General features: G+C 39.6%; 1 protein-coding gene across 1 annotated transcript in view; it reads right to left on the minus strand.

Annotated features, from left to right (window-relative positions):
- Positions 1-25068, minus strand: part of ulk4 (unc-51 like kinase 4) — a 117540-nt gene that overhangs the window by 77224 nt on the left and 15248 nt on the right. Inside the window, exons 18-22 of the mRNA XM_017700417.2 lie at positions 22372-22479; positions 19180-19263; positions 8181-8342; positions 7865-8047; positions 4886-5013 (exon numbers count right to left, since the gene is read on the minus strand). Coding sequence (XP_017555906.1) covers positions 4886-5013; positions 7865-8047; positions 8181-8342; positions 19180-19263; positions 22372-22479 — 665 coding nt within the window. The remainder of the gene's footprint in view (positions 1-4885; positions 5014-7864; positions 8048-8180; positions 8343-19179; positions 19264-22371; positions 22480-25068) is intronic.

Consider the following 25068-nt stretch of genomic DNA (forward strand, 5'->3'; position numbering starts at 1 on the left):
AAGACAGATCAAAAACAGAAAATGCTGTTTTTAGATGATGAGTTCACTTATTAAAGGAAAAATGCCGTCCAGCTATACTTGGAACTATGTGAAAAAATAATCACACCCTTAGCTACAAAATCAACCAATTTCACTAGCTATACCCAGGCATGACTATCAGACCTGCTGAATCAACAGTGCATTAATGACTAATCCAGGAGGTTACAAAAGAACGCAGATCAACATCTAAAGAACTGCACGTCTCACTTGCTTCAGTTAAAATCAATGTACATGATTCCATAAAAAAAATCTGGTAAAAATGGCCTCCATTGGAGAGTTGTAAGACGCAACTCTAGATGACCCAAGATGGATAGATGAGTCAAAGGTGGAACTTTTTGTAAGACATGGGTCCTGTCCTGTCATCCTGCATTCCACCATAAAAACATCATAAAAACAGTCCAACATGGTGGTAGTGCGATGGTCTGAGACTGCTTTGCTTGGACCTGCACAAATTCTGCTCTGTATCAGAAAACCCTGAAGGAAAATGTCTACCCATTCATTTGTGAGCTAAAACTTAGGCTTTGGTTATGCAGCAGGACAATGATCTGAAGCACACAAGTGCTTCATGTGGTCTTCAGATAAGCTCAAGTACAGTGTGTAGAGAGTGTAAGGGTTCAGCCTCCAGTCTGTGCCGCCTGCTGCCAGCAGGGGGCGACGGCAGTGAGGAACCATGAACTAATCAGGCTAACTGGACACACCTGTGGCCTTCCCTGCATAAAGCTGTGGCAAACAACATTGTTTGAAAAGAAACGAGACAGAGACAGATCAGAAAAGAAAACAAAACTGCCCCAAAACCACAAAGAGGACAGAGAAGAGAGTAATTGCCCCCAAATTACTTACAAAAAGGAAAACAAAAAAACAAGCCATACAAAAGGAATTTTCTCTAAAAGCAAACAAGTGAAGGGAAGCATAAAGCCTTCCTGTCATAATCACATCTTTTGTGTTCTCATTATCTTTTTGTTTCCCATTCTAACTCTGCCTTTGTTTGAGCACACTGCTTGCCTTTGTTCTACATTCCCGCCTTTTTCGTTCTCCCTTCCTTGAAGGGCTTCACCCCGAGGTTGCTTCTGCTTCCTGGTGGCGCAGCGGTAATGTCACAGGCTGCTGATCTGTACCGGGGCGGTTCAAACCCGCTCGTGGACACCCTATTTTTCTACACCTAGCACACACTCCGTTGCCCCCATCTATCCCTACTTTTACATATTTTTGCTGGGTTTCAGTTCTGCACTTGGGTCCGCCTCCCTGCTGTCCCGTAACAGAGAACTTCATGGAATGGGTTTCCATGTCTGAGCAGCTGCATCCAAGCCTTACATTACCAAGTGCAATGCAAAGCATCGAATGCATGATGTAAAGCACTGGTACTGTACTCTACAGCAGTGTAGATGTGTTCTCTGGAGTGATGAATCATGCTTCTCCTTCTGGTAATCTGATGGATGAGTCTGGGTTTGACAGTTGCCAGGACAACAGTACATGTCTGACTGCATTGCGCCAAGTGTAAAGTTTGGTGGAGGGGGGATTATGGTGTGGGGTTGTTTTTCAGGAGTTGGGTTTGGCTCCTTGGTTCCAGTGAAAGGAACGCTTAATGCTTCAGCAGACCAAGAGAATTTGGACAATTCCATGCTCCCAACTTTGTGGGAACAGTTTGGGGATGGCCCCTTCCTGTTCCAACATGACTGTACACTAGCACACAAAGCAAGGTCCATAAAGATATGGATGAGTGAGTCTGTTGTGGAAGAACTTGACTGGCCTGCACAGACTCCTAACCTCAACCCGTTAGAACACCTTTGGGATGAATTAGAGCAGAGACTGTGAGCCAGGCCTTCTCATCCAACATCAGTGTTTGACCTCACAAATGTGCTTCTGGAAGAATGGTCAAAAATTCCCATAAACCCTTGTGGAAAGACTTCCCAGAAGAGTTGAAGCTGTTATAGCTGCAAAGGGTGGGCTGACATCATATTAAACCCTATGAATTGAGACAGGGATGTTACTCAAGTTCATATGCGTGTGAAGGCGGACAAGCAAATACCGTATTTATATATATATATATATATATATATATATATATATATATATATATACATACACACACACACACACACACACACACACACACACACACATATACACACATATCCAATCGTCCAACAACAACTCTTTTCTCTTTCACAGCACAGACAGCGCTTCCATTTTTCCAGACAGTGTACAAGTTAAAAGCACCTCCTCATTTGGTTTTAAGCACACTCCTTGTGTCTGCATGGGGCAGAGAGATGCTGGGTGCAGTGCATCCGGATTGACGTGTCTGCAGAAGGGCTGCGGTGCCTGTCAGCGGCAGCTTCGTGCGGCCGACACTGCAGAGCTAATTAGGGAAGTGTTTATGAGAGCGGCGAGGAAGCTGCTCGCACTGTGGGAGATAGAGAGTAGGGTCAGCTCTGACACACTGCACCAGGGGAACACTTGTAAGAGTGTGTGAGAAAGAGAGAGGGACAGAGAGAGAGAAAGACATAAAGTGAGAGAGAGGATAAGGGGAGAGAGAGAGAGAGAGAGATAGAGAGAGCGTGCGAAAGAGAGAGTGAAAGAGAGAGATGATAGATGCGGGTGAGTGGAAGCAAGAGAGGAGAACATAAAGAGGCATCCAACAGGGAGATGGAACTAGATCACTGTGGACTCTACGCCTGTTTGAACATCATTGCTGATGGTGATGACATATTGTACTTATAAGATAGGACTGAGGCCAATTAGGGTCTTCAACATAAATGAGCTCTCTACCAATTAATTATGCATGAATTATAAAAACGAGGCTGTTTATGATTATTTAAATAATGTAGAAACAAGGAGATCATTTTAATACAAGACAAAGACTAATGTTGGCAAAAATGGGTTGAGGTAAAGTAGATTATATTCAACTATGGGCTCTGTATTCTGGTCTCATTTTGGAATTCAACGCAATCACGGTTCCCTCTGGCTGGTTATAAGGATCCACTTGAGTGCCAGTATTCAATATGAAGAACACTGCAATTTAAAATTACAAGCATAGGCAAAGGCTTGTCAGGTCCAGAGAAAGGACTAGTGCTGCTTAAACTGTTTCTAAACAAACATGGCAAACCAGCTTGACGATATCAGAGTGAAAAGATTGGAAAATGAGAGGAAAATTAACCTCATCTATTTTCAGTTTTCCAAGCAGCTTCCTGGTGACTCTGATACCCTTTACTGTGCAAACTATCATCACCCCCCTCGTCCATTCTCATCAGGTAGCCATCAATTTCTCAAAACAGTGGAATTTTCCTTTTAACTTTCATGAAGACTTTTTTTTTCAGAGATATAAAGGAACAATACATTAATGATATATAAAACATGGATACAGTTTCTCTGGGGACATGATAATGTTGTATAAAACCACAGATAAAGGGGAGAAAGCTCAAACAGCCAAAGAGATAATTCTTAAAATTCACATTAAAGCAGTTCATTCATTATTCATACTATTCCTTTTTGAATACACACTGATGTGTGTATTTAGGGCGCTACTTCTCTGAAAACTGGTGTACTGCTGATGTACTGTTAATGAATACCTTCATCTGTAGGTTACAAGTAGAAAACGCATCAGAGGCAATAATCAGTGAGATTTCTAATTTAAGAGACTTGCTGCAATAGCCTTTGTAAAGCAGTTTTAAAAAATGGTACACTAAAACATTCTCTGAATATTACATCGATAACTACAACAACTACTACTACTACTACTACTACCACCACCACGACCACTACCACTACCACTAAATAATAATAGCAAAAATTATTCTACTCTAGTGGTGTCACAATGCAAAAATATGACAAAGTGGAGTGACAATAAATAATAGAAAACAGACTAAATCTAAATCTAAATGCAGTGACAGCATTTCGACATTCGCAAATAACCAGCACCAATCAACAACTTACTAAAGCATGTTCATTAGTAAACTGCACAACAAAATGGACACAGTCATAATTTTTTCTCATTTGGTTTTGCTCAATAGATCACGATAATAATGAATCATGAACTATCAAAGTTTGAATCAAACTGTGGGCAGTCTTTCATTACACCTCGTTCTATGCAGATAGCACCTTTCTTAACCTACAGATCAACTGAGAAATTGCAACATCTATCTATTACAAGGAGGCAGAGAGAGGGAGGCAGAGCTGCGCAAAGGTAGATAGATTCTGACATGACATGACATATCTATACTCGTGCTTGAATAGCCAGCAGATCAAACACTGTGACATAACACCATGGCTGCTGCCATATGAAATGTGATTCTGCATAAAAAAAATCTGCCTGTATCAGTTTCTGGGCAGATTTCCTCTGATAAAACAAGCAAAAATGCCTTAAACAAACCTCTGGCAACTCTCTTAGTGTGATTTTTCTAACAATCTTACAACAACCATCTAGAAAACAAGTTTCTAAAATTTTACCAATTAGATAATCTGGACAGACTAAATCCAGTAAGTGAGGCAGTTCTTGTAATAAGAGGTACAGCGATTCAAATGAAAGTATAGATGTAAATTAGCAAAGTACAGCAGGCACACTGGGCCTCAATCACCAACTGTGATGACATTCATCAATGTTTTATTCAGGATTTGTTCTTGGGTAATTCTGGAGTTTAAGAACACGTCATGAATCTAACAGACTTTTTTCTAAGGACCTTACTCAAGAAAAAAATTGACAAAAACTTAAGCAGGTACTGTTATTCTGTGCATTAATGCCAAAACACATAATACTGCCAAAACGCACAAAGCAGAAGCATCTTTCCACTGCGTCCAATCTACATTCTGTTTATCATATGAAGGGTTAAACGGCTGGATTAGTGTGGTTTACCTGGAGCTGCAGCACAGCAACAGCATCTCCCTGTTATGTATGAGAACCTGCAGAAGCACCAGGAAGGCCTTGGCTCGAATGACTGAGGAAGGACTCTCCAGAGAACGGATTATCTTCACAACAAAGTCCTGCAAAGAGAGCCATTCAACTGTTAGCTCAGCTTCATTAGAACACACTGCCATTTGTAAAGGCTGGGAGTCTCTGGACACTTAGGCTAGTGTAAATCTCCTATTGTTTGACAGTAATTTGACAGGTGCTATCACTTACACTGTAAGGTGCTGGAGGGGATTGAAAAGTCCCCCAAACTGCACTTGACATAAAACAGAGGTTAATAAGCTAATGAGTTCCACAGCATTTAGTGGGCAGCAAATTAGGAAGAATTGATTAAGTTCCTCTATCTGCATAATTGGGGAGAATGGTCAAAGGGAAAACAATCCGAAACATTGCGATTAAATACGGCATAAGAACGGGAGTTAATTAATTTCAAAAGCGTAAACTCCCTGCATGAATTGTAATTACATCAACAGTATTTCCAAGCTGCACTCAGAGACTGTTGCACATCCTTACCCAATTAGCTGTGTTGCCCAGTGCTTCATTGAAATTTAAATTCTATGCGAGACAATGCATGAATAAACACGTGGTGCTCTGGACTTCTATTTGTCAGGGGAATTAGGGATAGAAATCTATAGCAGTTTATAATTGGTGCAGAGGTGATGCCGTTAGTTTCATGCTCTCGAAATACATGTTGTTGTTTTTTTTCTTGAGTCAAATTGGAAGTTTACATGCAAATGTATGCAAGTCAAATAAAATTACCATTGGTAATCATGGACAGCCTTGAAGGCAATATATCATAGCATTAAAATAAATTTCTACAGCCTATTTTCCAATTGATTACTCCTTCAGATAACAAATGAAACAAAACTGTGTCATAAATGTATAATGTTTCATTCCTGAAAAACTGTCCTTCGGTCTTTAATCTATTATTTAATAAGTAGCAGAAACAAATAAAACTTATCATTGATAATAACCAAACAATGAACTCTCTCACTCATCATAAGCCTAAAGCAGAATTAAAAAATATTCAAATTTCACCCAAATTTCTCATAATGTAGTTCTAGATCATCTAAATAGTAGTGTAGATATCTCATTGTATTATCCACCATCACTAATCTTGGAATGGGAAACCAGCACATGGTTCCGCCAACAAAACTTAAATCTGCTATCCCATCTTTATGATCTACTGGAAACAGGGGGGAAAGCCATGTTCAACTTAACTATGGTTAAGTTGAACCTGGTGAACCTGCAGTACTTCTGCCCCAACAGGAATATGACCACTGCACTATTTGGACAACCTCATCACAGATGACAAATGGCACAGCTGGGAAATGAAACTGAATCCTTATGGAGGGTATACCTCTGCATGGCATTCTTAAAAGTTTTTTTAAAAAAAGATTTTTGACCCTGATGACCATCGAGAGAGATGCAGGGAGAAAAACTACAAGTGAACATTCAGGAGAGTGAGAGAGTGAGACAGAAGAGCTACACAGAAAAGGGAGATCTTTTAGTTCATTCATATCTGCATCTTGCTGCCGTGGACGGCATTCATCTCCCAAGTTGGCCAAACAGCAGCAGTGTCAGCACTAATGGCCAATTAGCAGTCAGAAGAGGTGAGGGAGAGAGAGGGTGGCTCACAGCAGACCGATGGAGGTGTGGTGTTTGTTGTTTTTATCTCTCCCCCAAATAGAAATCATTGCAGGTCGATGAACCATCATAGTCCAACAGAATGTTTCTATTATGATCTGATAAATAGACATTAAAAATTAATAATACAAAAGGTACAAAAAAAATGTATTAGGCTTTTTATCAGATCAACATGAAATTCCTCTCACCACTTTCCTGCAATGTATCCTTGTAAATTTTGTGTAAACACTTTTTTTGACTGTTAAACTATTTACATGAGGGAAAAAAAAACATTCAGAAATGCAACACTAAAGTGAAAGTGAGTTACCCCTAATTAAATATTAGCTTTAAATAAATCTACTACTAAACAGAAGTAAGGTGTGTTTCATATTATTTGAGGGGCCTGAAGGCTTTCAAGGACATCATGTCGGCATCCATACTCATAAAATGCTCATTAAACATTCCATTTGAAACACACCAAAGCTAGAAAGTCAATAACTATTCACACTGGAAAAAAAAAAAAAAAAAAAAAAATCACACATTAGACCTTAATGTGCACAATTCTGTCAACCTGCATCTTCATTAATATTTCAAAACGTGTTACTGCTTTTAAGGATACTACACATAATTATTATTTTAAACGTCTCTGTATCATGTGAGACCTTTAAAAATTACATGTAGAACACACAACTCCAAGTAGCACAACTTTCATTTCCAATAATAAATACAATAAATATTTTGCTATACTGATTATTTGAAACAAATTGGCTTCTATACTGCATTTGGAAAATGGGAAATACATTCTAATCATGCAGTTTCATCACAGCTAAAGGTTTTCTCTTGCCAGCAATTACAGTCATTTACTTTTACAACATTTGGCAGATGCTTTCTTCCAGAGTGGCTTACAGTTAATCATGTTACAGAGGAGAATGTAGTGTTAGGAATCTCAGCCAAGGACTCATATTGGTATGTTATGTGCACATTCAGGCAGGGATTCAAATTCCAGTCTGCCACATAGACAGCAGTTATCCACTACACTCTATCAATCATCAATCCTATGTGTATGTGTGTCTGTCTGTGTGGCTATGAATGTAGCACTTTGTGGGGACATCTAGATAATTCTTGCATTCTTTCTCGACAAAAAAGGTCAAAAATATTTGTTTTCTGAAATTAATATCAGGATATGCGGAGATGCTAAATAAGATGCCAAGCGGAAGTCCTATAAAGTTACAAAAACATATTTGTGTGTGTGTGTGTGTGTGTGTGTGTGTGTGTGTGTGTGTGTGTTTGTATACATACCCTGTCCTGTACCAGTCTGTTTAAGTGTGCGCCGGAGGCCAGCATGGCCGCAAACATGGTGAGCATATGCTGCTGCACACGGCTGATGCCTGACACTAAGCAGCTGAGGATGCTGGGCAATCCCACCTTGTCAATGACACTCTGGAACGCTCCCGCTGAGTGACGGGTTATTCTACACAGAGCCTTTGGCATTGGGGAAACAGGAACACTCAAGTTATTCAACCTGGACAACGACGGACCAGACGATCTCCATTAAGTGTCCTCCACGAAAAAACTGATCAGTGTAATTAGAGAAAAACTTTCGTGTATTACGTACCGACATTGCACTGACCCTTAGCGCATCCACAGTGGAATGTGTGAAAAGGTACCAGAGAGCAGGTCCCACCTCTGCTGTGATGAAGCCTTGAGCACACAGACACTCTCTGCTGCACACATTCTCTATGACCTTTGCTGCCATGTGATTCACCACCAACTCCTCCTGCAGAGAGAGATACAGACTTGCCATTATAACTAATACTTCAACAACTCATTTTTTATATACATTTGATATATATTTTGATTATATTTGGTTGTTGAATTTTATGTTACATTGGGTTTTTTTGCCCACCCAATCACTGAACAATTCATACCTTCTACCTAATGATTTTTTTAACTAGAAATTAAACAAATTAAGGATGTTCTGATTTACATGATCACACAGAACAACATACTTTCAAATGACTGATTTTACAGGATTAAAATAACAAGAAAAAATAAACGATAGTTTAGTGGGCAGTTGACAAGGAGACCCACCAGACTGACTCAAGGTTGGTAGTTTTTCATTTTGTCAGGCATGGCAACTAACTTAAGGCATGACAACTAATGTGAGTTTATTACAACCTTGCCATAGCCAGCTGCATTGACAAACCAGGTAATGCTAACAGCTGTGATTTATATAGCTAGGCTATTTTCTCCTCTCTAAATGCCCTCCTCCCTTTGACCTTTACACAGACTCAGATTCATTTGGAATCCAAAAATGAAAATTATTACAGAAGGGAAGAAACAGAGATGTGGATTTCAAGAACTTGCTTTGTGTCTATGGCAATAACAACAGCTAGTTAAAAGCTTACTTTTCAGAGACAAATGGCTAAAAGACAGATCCATGTATCATTAACACCTCATGTATGATTTTATAGGAGGAATGCTACAGTGTATAGAAAATACAAACAGCTAATTTGGCTATTAATTTGAGCCACTGAATGTTTTGCATGCAACTGTGTTGTGCTTTGTGTAACTGGCAAGTTGCATGGAAATGATGTTGCAAGCAACTCACAACATGCAACTTTAGTTGTTTGAAACCTTCATAAAACTAAATTGCACAATGTAAACATCTCAACTTCATGAAACAAGCTTCATGAAAAAGCCAACCAAAACAGCAATAAAATGCATCATGTGATCACATTGAACAACGCCTTTCAACTGACTGCATTCACCAGATCAACAGACAAGAAAATAATATAGAAAATGGTTTATCCCCCCTTACACTACCTGAGTTTCTTTAAGCTAATGTTTCTGTAGCTGCGTTAACTAGCCAGCTAATGCTAACAGTCGTTAACACGCCTGCTTGTGCCACCATTTATTCTTCGTTGCTGTTCTTGTGATTTGCTAGATTTTCTCTCTTGAGGCCCCCTAACTTACATAAATTTCAGATTCAGGATGAACATTATTACAGAAGGTAAGACAGAGATGTGGTCCGTGATGAACTTCAAGCATCAAGCAGGCTATATAATCGCAACAGCTACTTAAACATTTATTTTGAAAGGTTTACCGTACACTCAGCAGTGTGTATTTTACAACCCCAATTCCAATGAAGTTTGGACGTTGAGTAAAACATAAATAAAAACAGAATACGATAATTTGCAAATCCTTTTCCACCTATATTCAATTGAATATACTACAAAAACAAGATATTTAATTTTCAAACAGATAAACTTCATTGTTTTTTCCAAATATTCACTCATTTTGAATTTGATGCCTGCAACACATTCCAAAGAAGTTGGGACAGGGGCAACAAAAGACTGGGAAAGTTGAGGAATGCTCAAAAAACACCTGTTTGGAACATTCCACAGGTGAACAGGTTAATTGGAAACAGGTGAGCGTCATGATTGGGTATAAAGAGAGCGTCCCTGAAAGACTCAGTCGATCACAAGCAAGGATGGGGCGAGGTTCACCACTTTGTGAACAACTGCGTAAGCAAATAGTCCAACAGTTTAAGAACAATGTTTCTCAACATGCAATTGCAAGGAATTTAGGGGTTTCATCATCTACAGTCCATAATATCATCAAAAGATTTAGAGAGTCTGGAGAAAACCAAGGAAGAAAACCAACATTGAATGCCCGTGACCTTCGATCCCTCAGGCGGCACTGCATTAAAAACCGACATCATTCTGTAACGGATATTACCACATGGGCTCAGGAACACTTCAGAAAACCACTGTCAGTGAACACAGTTCATCGCTCCACCTACAAGTGCAAGTTAAAACTCTGCCACGCAAAGCGAAAGCCATAAATCAACAACACCCAGAAACGCCACCGGCTTCTCTGGGCCCGAGCTCATATGGACTGACGCAAAGTGGAAAAGTGTCCTGTGGTCTAACGAGTCCACATTTCAAATTGTTTTTGGAAATCATGGATGTCGTGTCCTCTGGGCCAAAGAGGAAACGGTCTGTCCGGATTGTTACCAGTGCAAAGTTCAAAAGCCAGCATCTCTGATGGTATGGGGGTGTGTTAGTGCCCATGGCATGGGTAACTTGCACATCTGTGAAGGCACCATTAATGCTGAAAGGTACATACAGGTTTTGGAGCAACATATGCTGCCATCCATGCAACGTCTTTTTCAGGGATGTCCCTGCTTATTTCAGCAAGACAATGCCAAGCCACATTCTGCACGTGTTACAACAGCATGGCTTTGTAGTAAAAGAGTGCGGGTACTTGACTGGCCTGCCTGCAGTCCAGACCTGTCTCCTATTGAAAATGTGTGGCACATTATGAAGCGCAAAATACGACAACAGAGACTGTTGAGCAACTACAGTTGTACATCAAGCAAGAATGGGAAAGAATTCCACCTACAAAGCTTCAACAATTAGTGTCCTCAGTTCCCAAACGCTTATTGAGTGTTAAAAGGAAAGTTGATGTAACACAGTGGTAAACATGCCCCTGTCCCAACTTCTTTGGAACGTGTTGCAGGCATCAAATTCAAAATGAGTGAATATTTGCAAAAAACAATAAAGTTTATCCGTTTGAACATTAAATATCTTGTCTTTGTAGTGTATTCAATTGAATATTGTTTGAAAAGGATTTGCAAATCATCGTATTCTGTTTTTATTTATGTTTTACACAACGTCCCAACTTCATTGGAATTGCGGTTGTGTATATAGAAAATAAAACAGACAATAAAAAAAGTTTTGCATGAGAACAAAAAAACTAGAAAACTGAGATGGAGATGAAAATTTTGTGGTCTAATGACTCGAAACTTATAAATGAGAGTACTTGGACCGTGAGAAGCAGAAAATTCAACCAGCTTCCTAAGACTGAACTTTGGAAGTGTGAAAAATATCCCTGCAGCTTTCTCTGAAAAAGATGGAAGTTGTAATAAAGGCAAAGAATGGGCACACAAAATACTGAAAATGTTGATATATATTTTCTTTATATTTTGATTATATTTAGATGTAAAAGCTTTTGTTTAATTTTCTTTTAAAAATAGCTTTTTCCTGTCACTGAAAATAACTTCTACTTAATGGCTGTTTGATGTGAAAATGAAAAATTAAGTGTGGTCTCTCACTTTTGCACAGAGATGTGTGTATAAGGTCTTTTACTCATTCAGTTAGCAATGTTTGAAAACTGTGTAACACGAAGAGATTTGTTATCTGAAATTTCCCTCACTACACACTTCATAAGCCATTACGCATTTTACAAAGCATGACATTAAAAAAAAACTTCAATTAATTCTACAGTGCTATAATTAAGAGTACTGTGTTGTGGTAGCAAAAATAAAGTCTGTATCACTCAGTACAGATTCCATTTTCTCATGTGTTTCAAAATAAAACAATAAAGTTGATATTACATTCAAAAAAGAAGGATTTCATAACTGTCTAATGTAATATGGAAATATAAAAGCAGGAGATGCAGTGTTTTCCTGATTTCATGGAATTACATCATGGGAATATACTCCCTCAACAGACAGTAGTCAGTGAATAAATTCCTGAATTTCCATGCCACAAACAACCTTTTCTAAGCAAAGCGAAGGCCAACACAGAAACTCATTTGGGTATTTTTGTCTCTAGGCCTCCTGTCCTTGAGCACATCTCTCCATGGCTGGAACAAGTAAAATTTAAACATTTAACAGTGTACAACAAGCAGCAAGAGCACAGAATCAGGAAAATACCAAAAGGCAAGGTAAGGCATATATTTGAGTCATTCTGTGTGCTATTCCGATGCAATAGCCATGTTTTTACTGCAATAACACTAGCAACCCTTTTCTCAGCGGTAAGAACGAGTTCAGCTCAGCTCATGAAAAATTGCCCCAACAGACACTCAAAGACATGGGTGTATAGTGCAATATAAGAATGCAATACTAAAGTGTTAAAGTCTAAGAATGCTTTGTCCAGAGTTGCTGGTTTAGCACTGGTCCCATCACTAGTTCTGTGGAGAGTTTAGGGGTGGTGGTTTGGAGCAGAAGCTGAGAAGGAGGACAGGGGGAAATGATTGACAGCCTGCTGGAGGGCAAGTCAAGAGAAGGGATGTGGAGCAGGCAGTTTTTTTCTTGGTATAGCAGCCTTTTCACAAAAAAAAGAGAAAAAGAAAAAGCGGAACCTGGAGAAAATAACACTGCACTCTACAACTCGAGGTTCCTCCATAACAAAATGTATTCTGAATTGAGGCAGGTCTGGGCTTTTCTCATAGCCTGTAAGTGCCTTTCCACAGTGGCCTGCACGAGCTGCTTTAAGGATCTTCTCACTGGAGTAATGGGGAGTTCTATAGTCTGACCTGACCAGACCAGCTGAGAGAGCATGCATTACAGCCAACAAACCACAGATACTCATCTCAGCACTCAGCTTAGTGCACTGATATGGAGCTCTGTAAAAGATCTTGCCTCTAAACCATCATCTCAAGGTAGGAGAGCTGATGGAGGATTAACTTCCTTTTGGCCACACAATCATATTCATTAGGGTCTAAAAGGGAAATATCCAACCACGAACAACTGTCTGATGCTATGACATGCTTTCTACATACTGAAAGTTTCCTGGAAGAGTACAGAGCACCACATGAAGCCAAAAGCCCATGCCCACACAAAAGGCCCTGTGCCCATCTACATAGGGTTGACTAGATTAACATGAGCACCACATAACTACAGAGGGTAGCCTATATGTTTATTTATACAGTGTGTCCCATGTGACTCAACAGCCCAAACCCACACAGTGTCAAAGTTTGGGGTTATACAGTACACGGTAAGAGAGAAAAGGTGAGGACAGCTATTCCCCAGAGTACTTCTCTCTCGCTCTCACACACACATACACACACAGCACTTCTCAGCTCTCCGACTCCACTGTAGCCCGGGGCCATGCTCAAACCAAACTTTACCAGAATTATGTATTTTTTTTCCCCCAAATTCACATCTGCAGAATCAGCATTCTACTCTACAGTTTGAGGTCACTTACAAATCATGCTACACTTAGAGCTGACACACCAATCACCATATTCAAAACAAATCAATAATACTGTACTACAGAATCTCTCATTTACAGTTGTGTAGGTCAGAGAACACCCTTTATTTATTTCATCTGTGGTCAAAACAGTCATTAAGAAAAAGAAATTTCCTTTTTTAGAGTCATAAAAATTTTTTTTTTATACAATAATATATATAATCTTATAATCTAATCTCCCTAGAAATATCCTGAAAATGAATAACCTGTACTTATTGACCATGCTCACATTACCTTTTGCATTGTTAAACACACATTTATATTTTGCTGCAAAGGAAGGTTTTTTATCACAGATTTTCACTCAAAGTTTCAGCTGCCAGAGCAAATTATTTGTACACAAACCTTAATTTAGGCATTAAGTGATGGGAAGTGGGCTAATTCTACATTAAGAAGATTAGGCAAATTGTTTGGCTAAGAGGGTGTTGAAGATATGGCAGTAGCTAAGTAGGTCCATTTGAGACCCCCCCTGCCTCTCATACCAGTTTGTTTGTGCATGTGTATGAGATTACTCAGAGCCTGTCAAGCTGCTATTATGGGTCTCTGTAGGATGTGTATATGTATGTGTGTGCTCTGGATTGGAGGTTGGGGGTTGGGGGGCAGGAGTGCAGAGAGGCTGTAATTGTGTCCATTTGAAGAAGCAGCACACCTGGCCCTGAATAAAGAACTATGTAAATCAGTCCTGCCAGCCAGGGCTTTCATTACACTGTTTCATCTGCCCTTCTCTCTCTCAACCCCATTAATCATCCCACAGCCTATCACACAACCAAACACACTTTCATTAGCACTAATGTAGCTTCAGAACATCACACTGGATAGTCAGAGACATGAGATAGCATATGTTCATTGTGACTGCATTGTTTAAAAAAAAAAAAAAAAAAAACAGGAATAGTAGCTAGAATGCACCCAATTCCAAAAACGTTGGGATAGTAGATAACATGCTACTAAAAACATAAAGCAGTGAATCATTTATATATCTACTTTACCCTGTATTTAAATGTAAACAGTACAGATAGATATTTAATGTTTTATCTGATTAGCTTCATTGTTTTTTCATAAATATACACTCAGTCTGAAGTTGATGCTTACAACACATTCCAAAAAAGTTGGAAAGGGTCCATTTAAGATGAGGAACACTGACACCTTAAACAGATGATGTAATCATTCTTAGATATAAAATGGGCATCCACTGCTACTAGCATGGGTCGAGGCTAACCACCTTGCCAAAAATGCATCAGTAAAAACCCAACAATTTAAGAATAATGTTCCTTAGTGAGTAATTGCAAGGGTGCCTGTGACCTTCAGTTGCTCAGACAGCACAGCTTTAAAAACCAGCATGCTTGTCTGATGGATATCAACATATGGGTTCAGAAATACGTTGACAAACCGTTAATAAACACCGTTTATTAATGCGTTCACAAGTGCAAGTTAAGACAGTTCTATGAACAGTGAAAGCCACATGTCAACAACTGCCAGAAACACTGCCAACTTCCCTGGGCTCTGGTACACAAGGTAAACGTGTACTGTGTTCTGATGAGCCAACCTTTAGAGCCAAGCCACATTTTGCATGTGTTACAACAGCATGGTTGTGTGAAAGTGCAGGGCTGCCTGCCTGCACGCCTGCCTGCAGTTCAGATCTTTCTTATTGAATGTGTGTTAATTATTAAACTAAAAATATAACAACAAAGGTCCTGTACTGTTGCACAGCTAAAGACTTGTATAACAGATAAATGGCAACAAAATCTGCTTTTAAAACTGGTTTGTCAGCTTTTAAAATCAGTTTGTGTCTTCAGTTTCCAAAAGATTACTAAGTGCTGTTAAAAAAGCAAGGTGAGGTAATCATGTGCACCTGTTCCAGCTTTTTTGGAAAGTGTTCCACAAAATTTTAAATGAAAGACTTTTTATGAAAAACAATGAAAAAACATCAAATATTGCATTTTTAGACCATTTTCAATTTAATCCAGGTTAAACTAATTTTTATTTCCATTTCAAACACTACACCAACCTGATTTGGAATTGGATTGCAATTAATTTACCTCATTAGCTGTGTTTGGTATAGGCCTTTAAGCTAGACATATGAAATGAATGAAAGCAATGTATAATACTCTCAACTGCAGATGGTAGTAACTTGGTAAGCGTAGCTCTGGTAATCAGAGGTGTCTCTGTACCCGAATCAAAAGCCCTAAAGCTATGTATATTGCATGGCAGGCTCATGACTGATTTAGCAGCGTCTCTTCAGTAAACATGTGAGGAGGAGGTTCATGGCATAAAGTGAGAAGATATAGGCTGCAGCAGACTATAGCACAGCCCAGAACGAATAATTAAATAAAGTCATATAAGGATCAACACAGAGTATAGATGCGGATTACAGTAGAGAATTGATAGAGGGTGATGGAATATTCACAGTGTCTGTATGTGTGAAAGAGAGGGTGCATTGTAAATATTTAATGGAAGAATACTGTGATGCCCAGTTTCAGCCTTGGGCTCTAATACACGCCACTTAAGGGATGAGTGCATATAGACCTTTCATCATCCTTGCAGCAAACACAAACATACACATGCACAAGCACATGCACACACCTCCTCCAGCTGCAGCCTGACCTGGAATTCAGTCTGCACTGTACTCTCCCCCTCACTCTGAATTAAAAGCATTCTCACTTTGAATTGAGCACAATTTTTTTTCATCACACAGAGTACTTGAGCACTTGAACATAATCTCTTTCTCTCTCTCAAACTCATTGTACGCTTTAGTATGCACCCCCCTACACATTTCTAATGTCCTGCTCCTGCATTTCTCTCTCTCTTTCTCAGACCATGATGTCTTATTTCCTGAGCTAGACCAGCCAAGGTTGTCTAACAGGTCAGCACGCTCAAGCGTTACAATTACTGCCTATATAAGGCTCATAGCATGCTTACTTCTTCACACACGAAAATATATCACTCTGCACACACACAAGCATGTACACATCAGTGCTGCATGGTTGGAACAATATACTGGGATTATATTGCTATATATTGTGATTGCAAGATGCATTGCAATATATTAAAACCACACTGGCTCACACTGAGGTTAAAACCTGCATTATTTTAACCAATTCACATCTGTTGGATTGCCCCAATGCCTTGATTCACTAAAGTCACTCAGTGAACATAAATCTGGAATGACCGAGATTAGTAAGGTTGCTTAATACCAATAATTAAATGAATGAATGAATGAAAGGTATGAGTAACACAAAGGTGTTATAGTTTTAAGTACAACATAGTTATTGAGTCACTTTCTCTGCATGCTGGAGACTGGGGTTCAGTCCTCTAATATTAGACACAACTCTTAACACTATACTTAATCAACCTAATTACTTCACTGTCTGTTCAGCCACCATAGCCCTTAACAATGTGTTTACGGCAGACACTCACAGCACGGTAAAAATCCACCATTAATGTAGCCCAAAAATGATGATCACTGTAAGAGGTTAGATGTAAGATAGTTTTTTTTTGTGCAGCCCTAACACACACACACACACACACACACACACACACTTGTTTCCTCTATTTTTCTCACATACATATGCACAGAGTTGATTGATCATAAAACAAACTATTTTTTAAGCACTAATTCTGCCTATTTCAACAATCAAATCATGCAGTGTAATGACAGTGGATTATCTATCATTCCCTACTCCATTTGCTGTTACGGCAGCTCAAGTGTACATAACTTGCCATTGATTACACAATAAAAAGCTCCAAAGGTTATGCACATTGCATGAGAATCAGCATGAGTTCACAGCTTCAGAGCAGAGTTTCAACAATTTAAGTGTTATAAGTTAAATAGGACGGAGGGGAGAAAGAGAATATGAGAGAGAGAGAGAGAGAGAGAGAGAGAGAGAGAGAGAGAGAGAGAGAGAGAGAGAGAGAGAGAGAATATGAGAGAGAGAGAGAGAGAGAGAGAGAATATGAGAGAGAGAGAGAGAGAGAGAGAGAGAGAGAGAGAGAGAGAGAGAGAGAGAGAGAGAGATAGAGAGAGAGTGTGAGTGAGTGAGTGTGTGGTGGAAAGGCAGCTTGCTCCCTGATTATTGAGCCTTTTAACACAGCAAGCCAGACTTGCTTATCAGCCACGTATCCTAGAATGGAGGTGTGCTCTCCGTCTCTCCTCTGAGAGCATAAAGCAATTGTTAGTCAAGGTGTTAGGACGCAGTGCACAGAGGTACGCCTCCTGCCAGTGCACTCCACGGCTTGTGTTCTCATTACAGCGTGCTGGATACGCAGCCAACAAATCCCCTCATTAAGCAGGGCACCTCCCTTGCGCCTCCCTGGCGCCAAGTGGGAGAGGTAACACTAAAAATAATGTGCCAAATAAAGCATTTGAAGGGCCATATGCAAAAGCCTTGAGCTGTGCAACACTTCAACTTGAGGGTAACTTGCCTCTCTTTGCCTGGAGTTACCAGTTTTGCACATACAAATGGTTCCTAAGTGGAACCAAAAGTGTGAAATAAGCTGGGTTTGAGGTTTTCTATGAAGGTTTCATCAGTTCAAGGTTTTACAGTCATTTCCAGCACCGTAATGAGAACATAATTTTGTTTATGCTATGGCTTTAGTAATAAGTGCCCAAAAGCAAGCATACTTAAACAACTTCAACTCCTGCACAAGCAAGGCACAGTAGAGGACTAATTTTGGGCACTTTCACAAAATGCTAGAGGCCACAACTTTTGCCAGTTATTGGCAATCTACCAGCCAGAAATTGGTAGCTGTTGAGCCAGTGCTTGAGGCCATCAATCAAATGACGAAAAATTTGTCAACTGAGGAAAAAGGTCTCCACAATTTCAACCCTTACTGAAATGTTGCAGTGTGTTTTACTAACATGATTTCCATCCATGTTTCTTCACATAAGCTGTAGGTGCTACATCCACCATGCCCCTTCATAACAGATTACTCCCTGTTAACAGTCCAGTAATCAACAAATCTGTTTGTTGAACAACCTCAGAATCACATGAGAAAGCAATAGACAGACAGAAAACTAGACAAAATTTTATATATATATATATATATATATATATATATATATATATATATATATATATATATATATATATATATATAGAGAGAGAGAGAGAGAGAGAGTGAGAGACAGTGAGAGAGAGTGAGAGAGATGGAGGCAGAGACAGTGAGAAAGTGAGAGAGAGTAAGAGAGAGTGAGAGAGATTCACTGCAGTGAGCTGTGTTATATGGTGGGTGCAGACAGGGCAGGAGATCAGCAGAGACACAGCTGCCCTGCTGAAGTCAGACTACGATGGGTTCCACCCTTAAACAGCATGGGCTGTGTTAACTATTGCGTTGGTGATGCACAGAAGTGTTACTGCAAAATTCTGCTGCAGGTGTGTTGTGTGGATGTGTATGTGTGTGTGTGAGTATATGACAGGGCTGACTGACGACTGAGTCTGCCATGCGCCCTTGACTCGCGGCTAGCAAACAATGCCTGTAGGGGCTGCAGAGGGTTCATTATCACGCAGATCCCCCTCCCCCCCAGCCCCCTAAACACACACATACACACACACCAAGCTGAGGACGCCGCAGTAGTCTTACCCCTTCCCGAAGGCACCTCATTAACACGGTGTAGGCGGCAGAAGGAACGACCCACAATCCTCCTGGGTGCTCTTTCTTCTCCTCCTACAGGGGAGAGGGAGAGAGAGGGAGAGGGAAAGAGAGAGGGGGAGAAAGAGAGTGAGTGAGAGAGAGAGAGCTTAACATGGAAGGAGAAGAGCGATTCATTTCATTGGGGGAACAATTAAGGGTGGTGTAAAACAGCCATCATAATTGGGCGAAATAAACCAACATGTTCATAAATAACTGTGGCTTTCCACTGCCAGCTCTAGTACAGGTACGAGTAGCAGAGTAGATGCATCTGCTATGAAGCAGGAGCATGTCAATTAGGCAGGAAAGCAGTACAAACCACTGCAAACCAAGTAGAATCCAATGCACATTTCCCTTTGACAAAAAATACACTGACTGAGACTGTAAATCTTTCCAGCTTGTAAAGCCTCCTGTCATTCATCTCAGCCAAGGTCTTTTTTGTATGTATGATGTATAAAACTGAAAATACAATAAATTTTTACTTTTAAAGGAAAATAAAAAACAGATCCCAACAACTTTAGCAGTAATAATTGTGTAAAATGTGTAAAACTTTTGAAACTTCCTGAAATAACTTTTTAGGCACTTTTTTTAAATACCTTGAGAATAAAGTGTACACAATCAGGCTGCATGGGAAAAAAAAAAACTATGAATGACTATGTGAATTTGTCACTGTTACAATACAGAAACCATCAAAAGCCAGACAGTGCAGGAAAAATGTTATTGGCCCAGGGGAATATACTTGAGCATAGGATACTTGCAGTGACACAATGTGGGACTACGTAATGGTCGCATGTATATATTATATCTCTTAACATAAACGGCTTTAATGACTTTAGATAAAGATTGTCACCTAAATAAATAAGATCACCTAAATATTGCAACTATTAAAGTGCAAGCCTAAAGCTTTCTACAGGTTAATACTTAGTCGCTTAAGTTCAAATAAACAAACATCTCGCAGGAGGCCTATAAAGGTATTTTAGAACTAAGGTAGGAGGTAGAACGTCTTGGTTTCCTTTTATAACACTCATGATGTGGCTTAATAAATGTTTTCTGTTTTCTTTTTCTCGGCCCAACTGGTGAAACTCCACCCAGTTCACATTGTTGCAATGTAAACAGGTTTGAAAGCTAACACCCATGAAAAATAACTGCAGCCAGTTGAAGTAAGTTTATATCAGGTGAGCATCCAATAATTGTTAAAGGTCTATTCAGTAAAGAATATTATAACAAATGATGAATTTGGATGGAACACTTACATTGTGTGTCTAGGAAACAAGCCATGCTGTTTTATTAACTCCAATGTTCTTACCTTAAGGCTTCTCAGCACTCAGTATTTTAGAAACCTTAATTTTAAAACTGTTCAGCATTACTGTAATAACAATCGGTCATTGTATAAATAAACCACATTGTGCATCACCATCTCAAATTCAGGAAAGAAAAACAAAGCCCCTAGTGTCCCACCCAGCATTCATCATGACCTATTAAAGAACATCTGGGGTTTACAACATACTGTTATTGATATTCAAACCAGCCTCCTTAATTTAGCAGAAAGATAGTGAGAACAAAGAAAAATCATTAACTAAAACCAATCAAGGGCACTTGAGTCCCCAGGTCTCCAAGCCAATAATGTCAATAAGTGCTGTGTGTGCGGTATGTGCCTTAACCCTGGCAAACAGCAGAGCTAAAAGAGGGACAGAAATACAACCACTACAGAGAAATACCACTTATACAAAGGTTTCTTACACAACACAGCATTCTCACCTGCCCAATAAAAGCAACTCCCACTGTTCTTACAGTGTCTACAACCCTATAACACTTTCCAGAGCATACATTTAATTCAGCTTAATTCAAACTACTATGAACTGTAGCAAAGTAAATGACAAAGGGTGAAGAAGAGGCTCCACTATGTACACTACCATTCAAAAGGATTGGAATCAAAGGGCCTCAATTATCAACACCTTCCTATGTTTTCTTCTTAAACTACTTCCTGAGAAAGGTCTTAAAAACGTCTACATGAGATTCATGACGTGATCTTAAATTGCAGAATTCTTTTCAGTTTTGTGCTCGTGTGTGTGTCGATGCTGTTCTCACCTACGAACAAACCAAACTAAGAAAACACTCACGAAAACTACATAAGAGGGTTTTAAGAAGAAATTTCTTCTTAAGAACGGTTGGTGAATGAGGTCCAATGTTTTCAATGATATAAAATGAATTGCAGTATGTGTATATACTAGTCCTATGCAACTTTACAGGTTTCAAAACTGTACGACTCCAAGCATCTGTAAATCAAAATATAGAAACTGTAGATGTGTCCACAACGACAAACAGATTTAGAAGAATCTAATAACACTGTGTTATTATAAAATAAATAGTGGAGATCAAATTCTGGAGCAGATAACTTGACAATGAATTACTGCAAATAGATAACTGCATATTATTTATTATTTACCAATTAATAACTTTGCAGAATTCTTGAAATATTAAAAATCTAAAACATACGTTATTGTGAATAGTCTGAAATATTTACGTATTGTATAATTTTTTTATTGTAAATAAAATAAAAATAATATTGCAAGTTAAAACTTTTGAACGTGTATTAAAGGGGACTGTAAAGAGCAAAATACTGAACATCTTCGCAAATTTGTCACATCTGTATACAGTCTTATGCAAAGGTTTGGGTGCCACAGTCATAATTTAGAAATTAATATGTTTAAAATGTTAAACTCAACAAGTAAATAGAAACTGTGCACTAAAGACTGGACATTGTCGAGGTTCTGTTCTTATTTTCATTTAAAAAGATAAAAATAAAACATGTAATTTGACCAGGAGTGTTACCATACAACTATACATTCCCCAAGATGCCATACAGAATATAACCCTTTTTGGGTTAGGTCCACCTGCATCTGAAATCTAAGAACAGAGCACTTTCAGAAACTAGAAATAATTCAAGATCAATCTGTATGTGACTGAAGGGGCATTAGCTTAGAGTGAAATTGGAAAACTACCATCAAAACACAGGATGGATAAAAAAATAAATGGCAGTTTTCAAAGACAAAGGTTATCAGGTGAACATTAGGGGTCTATGTTCAAATACATGTCCACATAAACAGACCTAAACCAATCTAAAGCCATTCTGGATACAGTTACCTGGGTAGCAATGAGGGAGAGTAGCTCTCCTAGTGGTGGCAATAGGCATTGCTTCAGCTTGGTGTTCCTGAAGTTCTCCCGAATGAGCTCAGTGAACATGGCCACTGCCTGACAAGTAAAAGACAAAGAGAGTAAAAATCAGTATGATCACTATAGTAAGTAAAACAGAAGGCTAATAATGAATTTCCTAAAATGAAAGAATTAACAAGTGAAATATATACAGGAGTGAAATCTGAAAAAAAACTGCATTGAAAAATTATTATTCGTGATAATAGCAGATCATAACAATCTCTCCAGCCCCGCTTGGCATTAGCATTTATTCCCTCTATCTGTCTCAGTAGTCGGATGTGGGATGCTAGTGGATGTGGTCTCTTTCTCTCACTGCGGCAGCTCTCACAGCAGGGTGCTATGCAAATAGGGCCTCTGTAGTGTCGTGCTGGTAAAGTCCCATAAATGATGACTTTGCAGGGAACAGATGTTGGTGACTGTGTTTGATGCGCCTTGGCAGTGAGAGGCGCACGCTGATGATTTCCCGTTACAGAAGGAAAACAAACAAGGCTAAGCTGTCTTATTCTTCCCAATACCCACACACCTCCCCTTTAACACATTATTATCATCATCAACACACACGCACACACACACACACACACACCCTGTAGCAGTGGTTTAAAGAGCATAACGGCTGCAGGCTGCAGAAGCCCAGGCAGTGTTAAGCAGCACTGCAGGGCTCTCTTTGCTCCACAGCTGTGGGTGGAAAACTGGCTCATACGGCTGCTCAGAATGAGCTCTGGGCTGCAGCTGATAGTGCAGGAGATCACGGGTGGGAGTTGGTAGGCTGATCCAGGATCAGCTCTAGAGGGCTGATTCCTTACACCTGCATGGCAAGGATTTACCCTGACTAATGCTGTGAACAGTATTTGGGCACTGTTTCTCAGGAATAAATAAATAGATAAATAAACAAACAAACAAACAAACAAACAAACAAATCTATCTTTAGGGAAGATCTCCTCTTTGAGACTGAACGATCTGCCTAACATTGCTCAAAACATTTCAGAAATCCACATTAAAAAAAAATCATACTTTTCTAATCTTCTCCTGAAGCAGTCATAGTAGCAGTTTTTAAGGACATGCTTGCAGAGCGTTTGTGAAGATCAGATGGATATTCAAATATGTGTGTGGGTGTAATTTTATAAGGCTATGCATTTTAATTAACATATTTCAACATGTGTTGTTCAGGAACGGTACTTAACCTAAGGTGCGAAATAAGCTTGCACATTTCACACCTAGTTATATATGACCAAATATTGTTTACATTCTATGAGTTTGTGTGAGTGTTAGCAGCAGTGAATTCAGAACTGAGTACATTGAAGGCCATGGTGAAAAGGATATATTCAGGTATAGTACTGTTGATCAGTGCTGTTCATCAAACCAGGCGATTTCTCTCAAACTCAGCTCACTGCAGACTGCAGAAGAAACACATCATAACCTTGATACTTCCTGACTGCTCGTCAATAGCACAGACCTTAACAATGAAATATTCACTCCCACAGGCAGAAGTGACTGCAGAGCCTCCACATACTAAAATTCTAGATTTAGATTAGATTTCTGACTCTGATATGATGCATATCTGCAAAAAGACCAGCATCCAAGCCCTATGCTAAATAACTGAGTTCCATGAAAAACATCCTCTAACTAAGGCAGAGACTGAAGGAGGCTGGCTAAGGGCAGTGTTATCAGGCTCCTCAGAGAAATGTGAATTTAGGGTAGTGGCACTAGGGATGGCCGTCTGTGCCAGTGACAATGATTAATTTACCAGTTCATTAGACTAGTGCTCAAGTATTCATGGAGAACACAGCAAGGAAGTCTCAAAGAGAATTATAAACCTATAGCAAAGTGAGAGAGAGAGAGAGAGAGAGCGAGAGAGAGAGAGAGAGAGAGAGAGAGAGAGAGAGAGAGAGAGAGAGAGAGAGAGAGAGAGAGAGAGAGGAGAGAAAGGAGTGACAGAGGAGATGGAGAAAGAGAGAAATATGGAAAGAGACAAACAGATGGAGAAAGAGGCACGAGTAAAACTTTGCTCTCGCTATAATTCTATCATTTCTGTTCTGCTGAAGTAAAGCATGTGTGACACATCTATTCAGAGGCTTTAATTGTTGCCATGACAACAAATTAACCCGAAGTTTCCTTCAGCTGTTGCTTTCTGCCCAATGGATGAAAGTCAGCTGACTTAAATCTTTAATGGACAAAACAGCACACTGTTTACATTAGAGCAAAGCACCACACCCTGTCACTACTGCACGTTTTCATTAACCCCCAGCCAGAAATCCCTGATAAAACTTAAACTTAGTCCCCAAAACTGTCCTCAGAGATGCTTATGTCCAACCGCAGTAACCTGGAGAGCGTAGAGAAAGCATTTGAAAGCAGAGCTGCCTTTCTCATTGTGAACAAAGAGAAACCCTGAGACAAAAATCGCCATGACAGGAGCTGCCGTTCAGATGCAGGATCCCTGTAGAGAGCCATACACAGACTCAAGATCCCCAGCTTTTCTCAGCACCAGCCCGCTGTGCCTAAAATGGCGGGTGGCTAGAGCTGAACATTTTGAGCAAGCGTTGGGAAGAGTGAGAGGAGAGGCAATGCGCATGTATGAGTCTGCAGCTTGCTCCCAAATACTAAGCCTCGGCAGAATGCGGCTGCCGGCCA

Source organism: Pygocentrus nattereri, chromosome 3 (assembly GCF_015220715.1).
Source record: "Pygocentrus nattereri isolate fPygNat1 chromosome 3, fPygNat1.pri, whole genome shotgun sequence".
NCBI classification, from domain to species: domain Eukaryota; kingdom Metazoa; phylum Chordata; class Actinopteri; order Characiformes; family Serrasalmidae; genus Pygocentrus; species Pygocentrus nattereri.